The sequence below is a fragment of the Acanthisitta chloris genome, unplaced genomic scaffold (assembly GCF_000695815.1).
Source record: "Acanthisitta chloris isolate BGI_N310 unplaced genomic scaffold, ASM69581v1 scaffold4082, whole genome shotgun sequence".
Taxonomy (NCBI): Eukaryota; Metazoa; Chordata; class Aves; order Passeriformes; family Acanthisittidae; genus Acanthisitta; species Acanthisitta chloris.
Genome location: NW_008662020.1, coordinates 14,913 through 30,457, shown reverse-complemented (window position 1 = coordinate 30,457; position 15,545 = coordinate 14,913). Strand labels below are relative to the sequence as shown.

General features: G+C 37.8%; 1 protein-coding gene across 1 annotated transcript in view; it reads right to left on the bottom strand.

Annotated features, from left to right (window-relative positions):
• LOC103798177 (otogelin-like protein) overlaps positions 1–15,545 on the bottom strand; it is a gene marked incomplete at its 3' end in the record, with an annotated part of 75,241 nt that overhangs the window by 53,292 nt on the left and 6,404 nt on the right. The window contains exons 6-15 of the mRNA XM_009070425.1: positions 14,873–15,027; positions 12,105–12,226; positions 10,758–10,963; positions 7,756–7,883; positions 6,986–7,092; positions 4,617–4,723; positions 3,793–3,918; positions 2,977–3,085; positions 2,685–2,731; positions 451–596 (exon numbers count right to left, since the gene is read on the bottom strand). Coding sequence (XP_009068673.1) covers positions 451–596; positions 2,685–2,731; positions 2,977–3,085; positions 3,793–3,918; positions 4,617–4,723; positions 6,986–7,092; positions 7,756–7,883; positions 10,758–10,963; positions 12,105–12,226; positions 14,873–15,027 — 1,253 coding nt within the window. The remainder of the gene's footprint in view (positions 1–450; positions 597–2,684; positions 2,732–2,976; positions 3,086–3,792; positions 3,919–4,616; positions 4,724–6,985; positions 7,093–7,755; positions 7,884–10,757; positions 10,964–12,104; positions 12,227–14,872; positions 15,028–15,545) is intronic.

Below are 15,545 nucleotides of genomic sequence, written 5' to 3'. Positions count from 1 at the left end.
AAAAAAATACGTGTGGTGGCTAGTCTCATAAATACCTTTCTAAAAGGCATTGTTCCAACAAATTGAATGCTGCAACATATCAAAGAAAAATCTAAAGCTATCAAAGAAATAAAACTCTGCCTAACTAGTAGTGCATTAAGCCTGCTCAGTGCTGCCAGCAGCTTTTCCAAAGCCTGACATCTGTTTGTACCATAATTAAAGATGTTTATACTTCTTTAACATACATAAATGAATAACTCTTTAGATTTAATCCCTCTAAGATGCAATTGATTTTACAAAGGGCAATACAACATGTAGTAATACAGCCGCTTACCAAAAAAGCTGTAAGATGGTTTCAATTTATATTTTCTATGAAACATAGCCCAGTAGTTTACAGTAGAATTTACACAAGATTGCCTGAAGTATGGATGAATCCATTTGTTTCAACATTTCAAGAAAAATGTGGCTTACCTGTCCACAAGGTGCTTTCTGCAAAGTGATTGTGAATTTGTTTTTCCCAGTGCCTTTTACCAAAATGTACTGGCAAATCCCAAGAAAGGTAAAATGACGTCCATCAAATGTTGTGAAATGAGAGCTACCTGTGATGGAGCACTCAGCTTGAGAGAAAAACAAGAATGTTCACTTGCATGAGAATGTATAATTATTCTGTAAATTCTGTAAGAGATAAAAACTAAACATTTTTCTTATTTCTAAGCACATAATCCAAGCTAACTCTAATCTATCTAGCTATAATGGCATTAGAAATCAAATATGCTAGACACCCCTATTTCCATCAGATAACATCTCATACTCCACACACCGAAGTGCAGCATCTTTTGGTTCTAACTAGGCGAGATGCCTTTGAGTTAGAAGTACTCTAAAACACAGAAGATTATTCATTACAATTCAGAAGTTTACTAGAATCTTCCTTTCATCATCTTTTTCCACAGCTAAGTATGAAAGAGGACAAGCTTCTTTCTCCATTTTTCTAGGTACTATGGCACTGCTGATAGGAAAAGGCTGCAGGGGTCTGTCATAGAATCATAGAATTTTGGGGGTTGGAATGGGCCTTACAGACCATCTAGTCCCAGCCCTCTGCCATCAGCAGGGACACCTCCCACTAGACCAGGTTGCTCAAGGCCTCATCCAACCTGACTTTGAACACTGCCAGGGTTGGGGCAGCCACTGCTTCCCTGGGCAACCTGTGCCAGTGTCTCACCACCCTCACAGGAAATATCTAGCCTAAATTTTCCCTCTTTCAATTTGAACCCATTACCCCTTGTCCTATCATTTCAGTTCCTAACAAAGAGTCCCTCTCCAGCTTCCCTGTGGCCTCTTCAGATACTGAAAGGCTACCATGAGGTCTCCACCCAACCTTCTCTTCTCCAGGCTGAACAGCCCCAACTTCCTCAGCCTGTCTTCATAGGGGAGATGCTCCAGCCCTCTTCTCAGCTTTGTGGCCTCCTCTGGACTTGTTTCAACAGTTCCATGTGCTTCTTATGTTGAGGGCACCAGAACTGCAGGCAGTAGTCCAGATGAGATCTCATGAGAGTAGAGGGAGAGAATCACCTCCCTTCACCTGCTAGCCGTACTCCTTTGGATGCAGCCCAGGATTCCATTGGCTTTCTGGGCTGTGAGCTCACACTGCAGCTCATGTTGAGTTTCTCATCCACCATCACACTCAAGTCTTTCTCCTCACTGCTGGTCACAATTACTTCCACACCCAACCTGTAGATTTCCCTGGGATTGCCATGACAGGGCACTTTTTTCTTCCCCCAGTTAAGATCTGAAGCGCACTTTTGAAGCAAGTCTCCAGCTCAACCCCACTTACTGCACTTCCATTCACATCATGGGGCAGCATCAGAGCACATGAACTAGATTAATTTTGGCTGCAGCTACTGCAGGAGGTGCTTTGTGGGAGCACATTTAACCTGGTCCTTCTACTAACAGCAATTTAGGCCCTAGGACTAGACTAGATTAGTCATAATTAAGACCCACATGTACACATAACACACACAAGAGTAGTTCTCAATGTCAACTGTTTCACACATCCGATTCACAATGTCAAGCCTTACTTAGCAACTGTTAAGCTTTATTACCTCTTTCAGAGAGGGCTCCTTAATTTGTAAAAAAAATTCTCTCTTTCACAAGTTTCATAGTACAATCTTGTCTAAGACACAGAACTGTCAAGGGAGTTTCACTACCCGACTACTCTATGTTCCTCTGTGTAACTCATTAGAGAGACATGTTGTATTTAAAGATAAGGATCATTATCCAAACAGGAACTGGTGTTACAAGAGAGAAAATGTGTGTCACAAGAGAGATAATGCAGCACACTGAGCATCAGAATGACGGGGGTTTATTACTTGCATTACAACTGCACCTAGAAGTGAGGAGATCCTTGTACCTGGTCTAGGTACTGCACAGGCAGTAGAGATCTGGCACCTGTGGCAAAGATCATTGAGCATAAACAGGAGAAAGAAAACAAGAGGTGTATGTAGCTCACTGAGGTAGGGAAGTAAGTGGGAAAAGGTAGGATGGGTATTGTTAGGCAGTTAACAGCTTCACTCCAGTTGGTCCACTGCTAATTTCAATACCCATCTGCTTAATCTTAAATCAAACCCTTGAATCATGTTTGGTTCTGCTGTCTTCTGAAGAGTTTATCCTTTATGTTATGAGGAGAGAAAACAATGAAATACAAATACCTGGGCAATCATGATCAGTGCAATTCCAAATGCCACCAACACAAATACTGAAATGAAAAATCACAAAACAGAAATTCAGTGTTCTGATCTTCAGCAAAATAAGTAGGTTTGTGTTAATTAATATGCCTTGAATTCATGCTTTCCATATAATAGCCTGCACATTTTAGTGATACACAAGGCTCAGACTGCAAAACATAGATAATAACTATTCTTTAAAATGTGAGTGTGACTATGATGTTAAACGAACTATGAACAACAGTCACAGAGATGAAACACAAAGGCTTTCACATACCAGTTGCTACATTCTTGTTCAATTTTTGAGCCTACTGGGAAAGCTGTTCCATGATAAATACAAGGACAATTTGACAAAGAGATACAAGTTCCATTTTCCATAATGAGACCTATTGGGAGAGAAGTTAATAAATGAGATAGAAAACAAATTAACAAACTCCGGATCACTGCTCTTCCTCCATCTGTCTCAAACATTCAAATCTGCCAGAAGGTGATCTCAGCAGTCTTAAACAAGGACCAGCAAAAACAGTTCCCAGTGAGTGCAGAGAGCTCAGAGTGATGAACAATGAAGCTCTAAAAGCAGTTGTCACTATGAATCATTGCTTTATGGAGAATGTCTGCCTTAAGCATGTAAAACTGTACAGACCCAAAAATAAAAAGATTCTGAAATCTCATTATTTTTAGTGCTTCTAGAATAGGACTGTTCCTAGTCCAGTCCATAATTTTTAGTGAGTACAGGTCTTAAAGTTTGGTTGTTTGTACAGAGCATGACACATTCTGTTTAAGCAAAATTTCTATAGACACTGGAATAAATCAAATAAAGTAGACTAAATCTATGCAATGTCTTATTGTAGGAAGCATTAGTAATGGCTCCAGATTTTATCTGATTTTGCATGCTGAGACAGCTCTGTCTTCTAGAGAAATGTTTAGTGCACAATAAAAGGAAGAATCACAGTGACAATAACAAGAACCAGGGCAGAACTTACAATATTCTTATTTTCAGGCTTTAACTTAAAGCACAGTCTATTTAGAGTTTATGAGGATGTTGGATAGTAGCTTTATGCATATTTTTTCATATAACATTGAGGGTATTTACCATCTGGACAGTAACAGCCATCTAAACAGTGCAGGTTGCTGCCAAGACAATCTTTTTCAAATGTGCAGGTTGGTGGGCAACAACTAATACAGTCACGGTGAACAAAGCTGTCTTCACACTTCTCAGCTAGGGAAAAACAACATGGTATATTGAACATAAGTGCAATTTCTCTTTCCATGCTGGAAACCCCCTCTCTGTCAAATAAACAGTTGCACAGCGCTTCAGGTAGTTAATCAGATCAAGCACAGTGGATTGTTTGGAGGGGTTTTAACGAATGAACTGTGGAGAACTTCTCACCAGTATTTAAGCCTTTCTTCAGCAAATTCCTGCATTGCCCCTCCAAAAGAAGTTATAGTTTCTGTGACAGGGGAACATGTACTCGTATCTCAGCTAGTTCAAAGCCTTGTGCATGAGACTGAGCTGCAGTTTATGGGTGGTGGTGATAACCAGAAGGAACTGGATCAACCACATTAATTCTGTTACAGGGCCAATAGAGGCTGAAAGGTCATCTGAAATGAGGGGCAACAACAGAGCTCCACAGATGTTTGTTCTCTGTCGTAGAATATAGTCAGTACACATGATGTTTCAAGCTATCTGCAGAAACAAGAATTTTGTATAGATCTAGACCGTATCACAATGGAATTAAAGTATTCAGCTAGCAAGTCATTGACTTCATAGTTAGCCAGCAATAGTGAAACTAGTTGATCAACTTCAGTACCAGGTTTGAGTTCTACAGTGAAAAATGCTGTCAAGATGGAGTTATTTGAAATTAATACATAGGATATCTCAAAGGTCACATAGTATGCTTAAATAAAGAGTCTTACTACAGGCAGGAAAGTCATCCCTCCAGTCCCGCACCGGAGAGCCAGCGTGAGAGCATGCTCTAGCGTACTCTGTCACTGCCCTGCAGTATGTTTCATCATCATCCACTCTGAAATGATAAAATAAGAGAGTAACTAAGGAACTCAAATCCCATCTACAAATCTCTGCTCTGTGACACTGCACAGGATATTTCACACATAACTGACACCAGTTGGTCATAATGGCACACAGTGAAAAGATGAAGAAGAGCAAACTGTACTGAATATACTGTTGTGCTTTTATAATTTGATCACACAAAAAGTTATTTCATTTTAATATTACCCCAATGAACAAAACTATTAATCTATTATTTAAATATGTGTATGTAAATGCTGCCTATGGTGAAAGAGAAACAGGATTTTTCTTTATGACAGTGGACAACTCGACAGTCTCAAGATCCCCATCCCAGGCCCTCTCTATCCTGCATGATGTTAAAACTCTGACCTACACTGACAAAAGACATTCTGGTCCAAGTAAGAACACCAAGTTTCCAATTGCTTGTAAGACCTTGAATTTAGGTGAGAAGAACTCTTTTGGTGAACTCCTGACCTTGGCCTGAAGTGCACAGAGCCAGAAGCATTATCCGCCGAATACTGTGGACAGGCTCAGGGGTTTACAGCACTTGGTGTTGGGCAAAGACATTATCTTATGCCTTAGTCTTTACAGAAAAACCTGTACAGTGCTCCTTTACCAGGATCAAGTTGAGAGACATTCATTAATGTTTAAGTAAGCTCCAATTTTATTCAGATGTAAGTCACATACAGTGAGATACCACCAACTTTTCATTACTGTGAAAGTCCAACAACTCACATCACTCACTGTGGAGGATTTGATGCCAAAATAAACTAGTCATAACATGGCATTTCTATTATGAGCATGACTGTGACAGATCAACTGAGTTTGCCTTTCAGCACACAAGATCATGCTTCCAAAATTAATGATCTTAAGAATATAATATATTGTGTTTGTGTTCTGCTTTCAACACATCTGTTATCAAATCAAAGACCACTACTCTCTTTGTTACAGTGATCAGAGTCTCTCCAGCTCTCCTTATCTAATCCAATTAAATGGGTCTTAATAGAAAGAATACTTGGCATATACTATGGCTCCACAAAAAAAAAATCTTCATAAACTGACACTAAGCCATAAGAAGAGAGGTCTCTTTTATAAACAAAATAAGCCTAAATTGATGAGGTTCTGAGACACAGAAACTTCAATGTTTTAAACATTCACACAATTCAAATCCACACCCATCAGCAAGCTGGCAAAAAAACCAACCCCCCTTAACACCACAGCACTGATTCAATATCCTGTTTGAAAATTCGCTTTTCATTATTCTTCAAAAGTCACAGTAAACTCCTGAGTTACAAAGAGACCATGCAGAGACAACTCACCTCTTCTCTGAGCAAAAACAATGTACATATCATAAACATTAGGAAATACACTTTGGGTATTTGCCTACGAACACAAATTCTTCCATCTTGACTCTATGGTAAATGAGAAAAACTAAAGATTCCATTAAAAAAATGAACTTATTTTTACTCTTGTGATCCCTCTCCATACGTTTTTGGCTAAATTAGTGATACTCTGAGAAGGTCATAATAGTATCTGGTAAAAATCCTGTTATTTATGGCAATTACTTCTAGTTTTAAAACCTTACTAAAAAAGAAGTGGTGCACGGCTCAGTTTTCTCTTCAATTACTGGAGCACAAGTTTAATCTGAATGACAAGATCTAATCAGGAGTCTGGAGAGCAAAGGGAAAAATACCAGATTGCATACAATGCCAGCAGCTGAGGGGGTGTAACTCCCACCAAAGCAAATGGGAGTTGAATTTCTTTTGACAAATCTGAATTTACATGTACAAAACCATTTTGTAAATATTCTACTAATTTGAACCACAGTGGTTATTCATAAAAAACCAGTCCAACTGAGTCAGAAAAATGGTCCAGCTCCTCCAGTATCAGTGATATTTTTCCCTAGCATCATCTCCATGTATTTTTGCTTCAGGACCTGCAGATACAGGTTTCAGGGGGTTTTGTAATTAGCAGTGCCTCCTTTGTCATTAGTGATTCTCCATGGATTTATCTTCCATTTACTTCTCTATTATTTCCTTGAATCCATGTAAACCTTTAGCAACCAAAATATGCCTTGGCAGGCTGGTTCTGTGCCCTTTGTTTCCACACTAAATCACCCCCATGAGAAACCTCATCTCTTTTATTCTGAACTTGGTTTTTCCTAATTTCCCTCAATGTTGTTCCATGCTGGCCTCACACAAAAGAGTGAGCATTTATTTCACACATCAGATAAAATAAACAAGAACTCCAGTCTTACCTGCAAAGGTCATTCATACAGCTCGAAATATAAGAATACGGATCTATACTTTCATGACAGCTGAGAAAAGGAAACTGTAGGAATATTTGGCACTTGAAGAATATGTCCTGTGCAGGAGAATCAGTAAACAACAGTTAGCCAATACTTTCTGAACAGGCATAATTTTCTTTATCTTTGTTTGCCTAATCTCAGGTCCTTTATATCCTCATTACAGTTTCAGAATCTCACAGTCTCAATTTATTATTATACCATTTTTATTATTCTTCCTAACATTTGTCCTCTCTGCCTCGGGTGGCTTGATTGCATGCTGCAGCTAAACCAGCTAGGATGAAAAGAGTGTGAAATGAAAAAAAAGGACTTTGTGTCAATACAGGAACTGACCGTGCTATTTTTGCAGTATTTCACAATTGCCAAAATAATGAGATGTAAGATGCCAGGACTGGAATCTAAAACCAAGTTTAATGCAGTAATGATGAACTCTGCCAACAGACCTATGCCACTTGGCACATCCCATCTTAGCCTTTGTACTTGCAAGCTAAACATATGAAGAACTTCAGGCATTCCCTAGCAACAGCCCTGATCTGAATCTTTCCTTTCTCAAAGCCTCAGTGCTTTAAGGCTTTCTTCAACATGGTGTATATTACTAGATTCTTGTACCTTCAGTAAGCAGTGAAGACTATATATATAGATGTGTGTGTGTGTGTGTATATATGTGTGTGTGTGTGTGTGTATGTGTGTGTGTGTTTATGCATACAATATGATAAATTTACCTCAGTGGATTCTGCATTGGCTGAGCAAGGACTGGAAAAATCTGAGGCAGTAGGTACACAAGTTACATCATCTGAGGTTTGCACAGCCCAGCTATTTGCAAATTCAGCAACATCTTCTGTATATTCACCTACTGCATTAAAACATTGGAAGGGCACAACGAAAAAAGTGGTCAACACAAACACAAAAGACAGCTTGGAAATTTCTAATTGTTTGTCAATGTGTTCATTGCCTCAGTTACAGACATTTTCAGAGTATGGGTGGCATAAGAAAATGTTCTTTATCTTTTTTCATCTCACGTAGCATTTTATACGACATTTAAATGAAAGAAAATATTTTAAAATATATGACAAGGTGTTGGTTGGTGTTTTTTTCATGTAATCACTGATAATTTTATAACAAATATACAAATAATGACAAGTGTAATGCATTGAATACTTCAGAAAAAATACATTTCTTTGACACAATTTAAGGCTTTCAGCATGTTTCACAAAGGTCAGTCAGTGCCATTATCTCTCTCCTTTTCCCCTGTTGCAGAAAAGCCCAACAACAAACACACCATGACATGCCCAGCTCCCCTCACAGCATGAGCATGGGAAAATTAATGAACAAGATGCATGACTGGAAGTCATGGCAACAGGCTAAAATACAAGAGGCTTGGCAGTAAAGACTCAAACCCAAAATTCCTGTATATTTGCAGCAAGAACTAAATTTTACATTTTCTCTACATTCTTAAGTCTCTTATAAAGGGTATATTGCCTCCACCTTGAAGAACCTTACAGTAATTGGCATCTATGCTATGGTTATCTATAGCTATGCATTGTTAGGAGATAAGATACTGAAACGAAATCAGCTAGAGAGGTTTTTTCCACAGAGCTGTACCATACAAGACTTAATCTAACTTCTTCTAGCACAAGAGGTACAAAGTTAGACACTCTGCTATGTGGAAAGCCACAAAGCATACTAATCAGATATGTGTACGTAGATCTCCACAATTAAACAAAGATAAGATCCTAAACACCAGTTTGTTTTACTTAAGAGCCAGGGAGATTTAAAACATTTCTCCCTCTCTGGCAGAGTAGTTCTTTATGCAAAAAGCCTTTCCCAAACATAAAAAGCTAGGGTTTGATCTAGAGGTAAACCCATTAACAGAAATCTGCTTTTTCAAAAACAGTTAAAATATTTTATTTACATTTTGACATGGCTTGAAAAAAATTTCTAAATCTTCAAAACATATCACAAAATAAAATCACTGTCGTTGAAGATAAAGATAAGGAAACAGAAAAGGAGTTTGTTTTAAAACTGTGCTTTGAAATAGGGTATTATATGCCTCTCAGCAACTTATTTATTTGGGCATTGCAAATAGAGAGCACTTGGACTCTGGAAGACTCGGGATAGATGTAGCAACTTTCTTTACCCTACTGGGGGAAGTATTTTAGCTGAGAGAGATAAATCATCATAACAAATGCTTAGTAAGATTTGGAAGCAGAAAAATGTGGCAGCTTAGAAGGGATTTGAATTAGCAATCTATTCTTGTGGAGATCTCAGAGTTTTGTGCTCTGTATTTGCAGAGTCAAGGCACCATTTTATATAACTGGCTCAAGGTTAAGGTGATTCATATGGTTCCCAATTGTACATTTCAATAATGCTATCATGTCTGAGAAAGAAAAATGCCAGAAGAAATTAGGATGATGAAGAAATGTAGCTTTGGAAATGAAGAAAGGTAAGAGCCAGAAGTCTTCTATAACAGGTAATATATTTAAAGAAATTACTATTTTTTTAGAGATCCTGTTAGTTCATTATTTCCTCCAAACACCATTTTCCTCTATTATTACACATCACCAGTTTTAACAAGTTGTTAAACATACCATACTCTGGTGTGCAGAAGGTCATGCATGAAACTTACTGCTCTCATGGCAGAAGAGGTACAGGAATTTTATACTGGGAAGGTTTTTAAAGACTCTGCAAAGATATGTAACACTGAGTCTTCCTTCACTAAGAAGGTTAAAAAGCTCCACTATCAACCATAAAAAAATGGGGAAAAAATCTACAGTGAGATAACTTTTTTGACTGAAGAACATGCAGAGCCATGGGACTAGATTCTATCAGCAGTTAATGGTAACAGTAATATAGTCCTATCTTGTTTTTCAGAGCCTGAGAAAAAGTATTCCAAGTATTCCTTATATTTTCGCTCCACTATCAACCATAAAAAAATGGGGAAAAAATCTACAGTGAGATAACTTTTTTGACTGAAGAACATGCAGAGCCATGGGACTAGATTCTATCAGCAGTTAATGGTAACAGTAATATAGTCCTATCTTGTTTTTCAGAGCCTGAGAAAAAGTATTCCTTATATTTTCTAGTTTGTTCTTTTTCTTTTTTTTTTTTTTTTTTCTTCACATTAGTCACAAATAGGACAAAACTCCCTATGGAGCATTCTCTACATCAACTACAGAATACTCTACAAGTTGAACAACTCATCTCTGCCTCACACCCAGCATTGGGCAGCTCCTCATCCTACAGGGTAGTAGAAGACCCATAGAACACCATACCAACAAAGAGATACAAGGAAATCCCTGGCAAAAGCTTGGAAATTTACATATTTCATCTAGCATTTTTATGATGCTTTTATAAAAGAATGACTTGAGATGGTGCTTTTACCAAATATTATTATTTTGGCTCTTCTTTCCTTTTCCCTTTCATTTTTAAACATAGAAAACCACAAACATTTGTTTATTTATTTATTATTTGAAGGCACTGTCATCAGCTAAGATAAACATACCTCAAGTGCTTTGCTGAGCAAGAAAGGCTTAAACACACATATAAATACTTTCTGAAACTAGCACATTTTCCCTTTACATCTTTCATGATGTGGAAAAGGAAAAGTAGAGTAGATACACTGTTTTACTGAAATAACTGAAACTGGACTCTGCCTTTTACAGCATTATATTTAAAGTGAAGATGAAAGCTGTTCACACAAGGCAAGGGTAAGCTATTTACTTACTATTTTGCAGTATCAGGTCATCATATTTATTGCCATTAAAGTTTCCACAAAGGCCACAAGGTTTTCCCTTATGATCTTCTGTTAGCTTAATATAAATACCAGAGTTTCCATCCCAAGCAAGAGAAAAACCAAAAGTAGTCTTCACCAGAATATAGTCAGCCAGTCTCTCAAGGAAAGCATTTCCAACTGTCTGAGGCAATGATAATCTGGAAAAATATAGTCTGCTTCAAAGATCTCAGATGAGATGAGATTAGTTCTAAGAAATGCCACATAAAACATCACCTTCTAATAGACTAAGCCCCTTTTCCCTGGTGTATACAGTCTCTCTATCCAATTCATCATGTTTTTCTATCTTTTGTGCTGTTTACTTCTCTATATCAGACCATCAGAAACAAATGCTTTCCTGTTGTATATACCAATCAGTTGTACCAATTATAAACCTGAAAGAATAATGACTCTTCACTTTCAAAGCCCCATACAGGCATGTTGAGGAATACTTGACTTCAGGAGCATGCTGTGACAGACAAGGGGCTATGTGATGCTATGCCCACTAGCAGCTCTCCTGGACAGTGGGTTAGACATCTGCAAATGGAGCAACTTACACTACAGAAAATGCCATCGACAAAAAAAGCTGTATCTCTCCCTCCTTTGGTCAAAGATCACTGAACAATAAAGTCGCTGCACAGATCTAACACTAGTCTTCCAAAGCTGTTCTGTTGGGTTGAACAGTATCACTGTAGCTATCAGTCCCAGATACTAATGGCCATAGCATTACATCAAAGAAGATGGCAAAAACACCTTAGCAACCCTTTGAATTTTTCTGTACTTTATCAACTTTATCAAATATACTTATGATGGCCTTGAACTCATCTTTTTACATATAAAAAAAAAGGTAAATTTGGGGGTTTGATATACCTCAGAGATGTTTTGTTTTAACCAATTCAAACTTGTCTAGAAGAAGATTATGTCTTACATTAGCTATAGCTACCAAGAATAAATAATGACTGCCTTGTACAAAATGGTATCAGGACGCACCAAGGATTAGCTAGAACTGCCTGATACAGATGTTGTCTGTACAGATTAGGCATGAATAATTGTTAGGTTACAGCTGAGAAGTTGAACACAAGTTTAATGCAGGGAGTGTATTTTATTCTCACACAGGCATCACATCAGCACCATTACAATTGCTCACACTAGAGCTCTGTCAATCCCAATAGAGAACAGCAAGGGATCAGTAAAGATATGTATCAAATTATTTTCTCTGGATTCTGTGAAAAGCATCAGTTTCTCAAACTCCACATTTTCTTTTTGCAATTAAATGGCAAAACCTACCATTAGAACACTTACCTGATTCCATTTTTTCTTACTTCATGTCCTGAAATAATTATTTCTTCTTGGTTTGAAAAAAATAAGCTGATGGACCTCTGACAAGTATATACTGAACTGTAACAGCTAGGACTGTTATGAACCTTAGAGGGGAAAAATACACACACAATAAGAAATGTTTGTTCTCAACAAGTTCATGCAATAAACTCATACATGACATTTTACATTTCTTGCTCCAGTTACAGAAAGAGCTTTAGAAATAACTACTTAAAATATTCAAAAGCCACAACTACAGAGATATGCAAAACTAGAAGTTCACTCTACCCAATACTACTGAGAAATACAGCCACTGTATAACAGCATACAGCATCACATGACAGTGGTTTAAACACTGGATGAAAGAGCCAGTTATATTATGTTGATGAACTTCAGAGTCACTGCAGTAAGCTAGCTTATAGCTGCCAAAGTAGCAGCTTGTTATTTGCACTGAGGAAACATCCCTCTTGCTCTGTTTCTGGAGGTCTGATCTGTAAGACAGGACTCAGAACCTCAGCATAACAACAGCACTCTCATCACCAGCTGAGACTGGTACCAGCTGAAGTACAGCATGCCTTTCTGAACCACTCAGGATTTGTTGAGATTTTGGAGTGCTCCCACAGATTATTGTAGGCATGTAATTTACATGGATCTGCTAAAATCCATTTTGCACTGGCTTTCCAGCCCTGCTAAAGGAGAGGGCTGAACTTTTCTGAAGTATGCTTCTCCCCATTATACATGCACAGCATAGTGAGCCAGGGGATTGGTTTGAATTGTATATCAGCTTCTACAGTGCTCTCAAGACTTGAAAACTGGGGGGTTTTGCTTGAGCAAAACTTCAACAGCTTTCATTTGTCTCAGTGGGACTGAGCCACCCAAAGCTGTGGGATCTTATAATTCTTCACAAGCCTGTGAGCTGATTTTAGACACCACTGAAGAGACGGGAATGTGTTTTGAATCTGAGATGCCTATCATTACCTAAATTAAAATGTAGACAGAGTTTAGATAACTCAAACACGACTTATGTTACTGTGTGTGTCACCATGCTCTGAGAAGGATGGGAGTTGTGTTACCAGTTACCTTGACAGTGCCATGAAGCTAAATAAATTCATAATTGGGAACATTTTACCAATGTAGTAACGTAGGCTGTAAAAGTAACTCTTTTGTAGAAAATATATGTCAGTAAACACATACAGTGCTAATGCATATTCAAATTAATGTTCCTTAACTGACAATTAATCCTGGAAGCAAAAGCCAGTTACTATTTCTTTAAGCGAAATAAACCAAACTAGGAAAAGCATTAAGAGTTTTTACATGTATAAAGATAATCGCAATTAAAGACATAATAAATGTTACTAGTACCGACAGCTGGCTTCTATGTAAATCCCATTCAAGACAGAAACACAACCAAGGAAAATCAAAATAATTCTTGTGTTTTCTTCGCCTCTCGAGAGGTGGATTATTAAAGCCAGAAGGACCATAATGTGAGGATTTGGCAAGGTTTTAGGCTCCCCATTTCCCAGTCTGTAGAGACTGCATTCTCACATTACTTATGACTTTGCTGAGTAAACATTTTCAGATTTTAGTAAAACATGACATTTGTTCCAGCAATTGAATGAACACTTCTCTCTTTCCAGAGCAACTAGAATCCACTGAAATACTGATTCTAGATTTTAACATAACCTTGGATTTTGCTACATCACTTTCTAAAAACTCCTAAAAGCTCACAACTGCTAAGAGAATCCAGAGAATCAAAATGAAATTGTGCAGGTGTAACAGCATCTGTCTATAACTTGACCAAAAAGAAATGGCAGCTTTAATGGTAGATTTATCTTCACTCGGTGTTGTATCTGAGCAAAGGGGAGGTCATCTCTTTATAAATGAAAAATAGTCCTCAGAGCAGAAATTGGCATCAAGATCTGCCTTTATCCCTGCAAGCACTGCACCCACCAGCACTCAGAATTAGGACCTCTCTATTCCCCTCTTCCCTGCCTGATCAGCACCAAATCCCAGCCACTGTGTAGAAAGTAATATAACGAGCTTGTATTATCTCCCCATGGTAACCAACAGCTTGACAAGCAGGCTATCTTTCTTCAAAGAGGGTATAGGCTTGAACTCTCTTTAACCCAAAGTCATTAACCATGGATACTCAGCAATTTGAAGGAATTACTAAAAAGAGTGCCTTCCATACATAGGTCAAGATGAAGGCTTTTGAGCTGTTAATCTTCTCTGCATGACGTAGAGGTAATCCAAAATTAGAATGCAAATCCACAGAGGGGACAGGGTGGGGAAGCAAATCCCGTGAGCCAGTGAAGTAGATCCTCATAGTGTGCTGTGAATCAGAGCCCAGTACACTCGGGTGCCTAGCTATTAGCAAGTGGTAACTGTTTGCACTTTACTCAGCAACTTAATTTTCTTTACAATCTGATAGATAAATTTTAATGATGTTCCCAAGGCCTGCTTTAAGACTCACTTTTCATCCCAGAAAGGAAAGATCAGAAATCCCTTTAAGGATAGGAGGAGTAAGAAATACTATTTAGGAGAAGTAAGGAATACTATATTTAATATAGTGATTCTGTTGATTATAATTTCATCAGTATTTTGAGTTACTGCATATAGGCTTAGGCATTTCCAGAAGCATAGTTTTATATTTAAGTAAACAATGCCCAGTTTCATACATTTATTGTTATTCTACTTATTTTACTTAGTTATTTACTTTTATACTTACTTCTAACCTATGTTCACATACTTACCCAAACAGTGTACTGGGGTTCCGAAGTACTGCAGTCTTTTGCAAATATATAGGAGCAATTTCCTGGGAAGTAGTAGTAGATGCCATCAAATGTTTCAAAATGATACTGTCCCCATGATTTGCAAATCCCATCTCGGTCCTTACCAGTGTTAGGTACTGGAGAGAACACAATGAGTTTACAACAAGTAAGAGCTCAGAAAGGAAACAAAAGCTTATAAAGGAAATACATAGCAACAACAAAAGATAAAGCTATTTCTTAAACTTTAAATAAAGCCAGGGCTTTTTTTAATCTTCAGTCTGCAGTTTTAATCATGTGCAATCTCATTAAGTTTTTTATTTGCTTCAGTGGAGGCATTTAAATTACAAGTAGAGGCAATGAGTTTAGATGTTCTGCAGATCCTTGAAGACAATTCTTGTTGATCCTTACACACAGCAGATTCCAGAAACTACTGCACTGACATAGTTGGTAATTTTATTTGCAATAAGTCACTGCTTGTTAGAAAAATGCAGTGGCTTTTTGGTTGTTCAGCTAGCTATAAAAAAAGCTGTCTGGCTACTGATGTACTAGACAGTGATCTATCTCTTATGGATGCAGTGGCTTTTTGGTTGTTCAGCTAACTATAAAAAAAGCTGTCTGGCTACTGAAGTACTAGACAGTGATCTATCTCTTATGT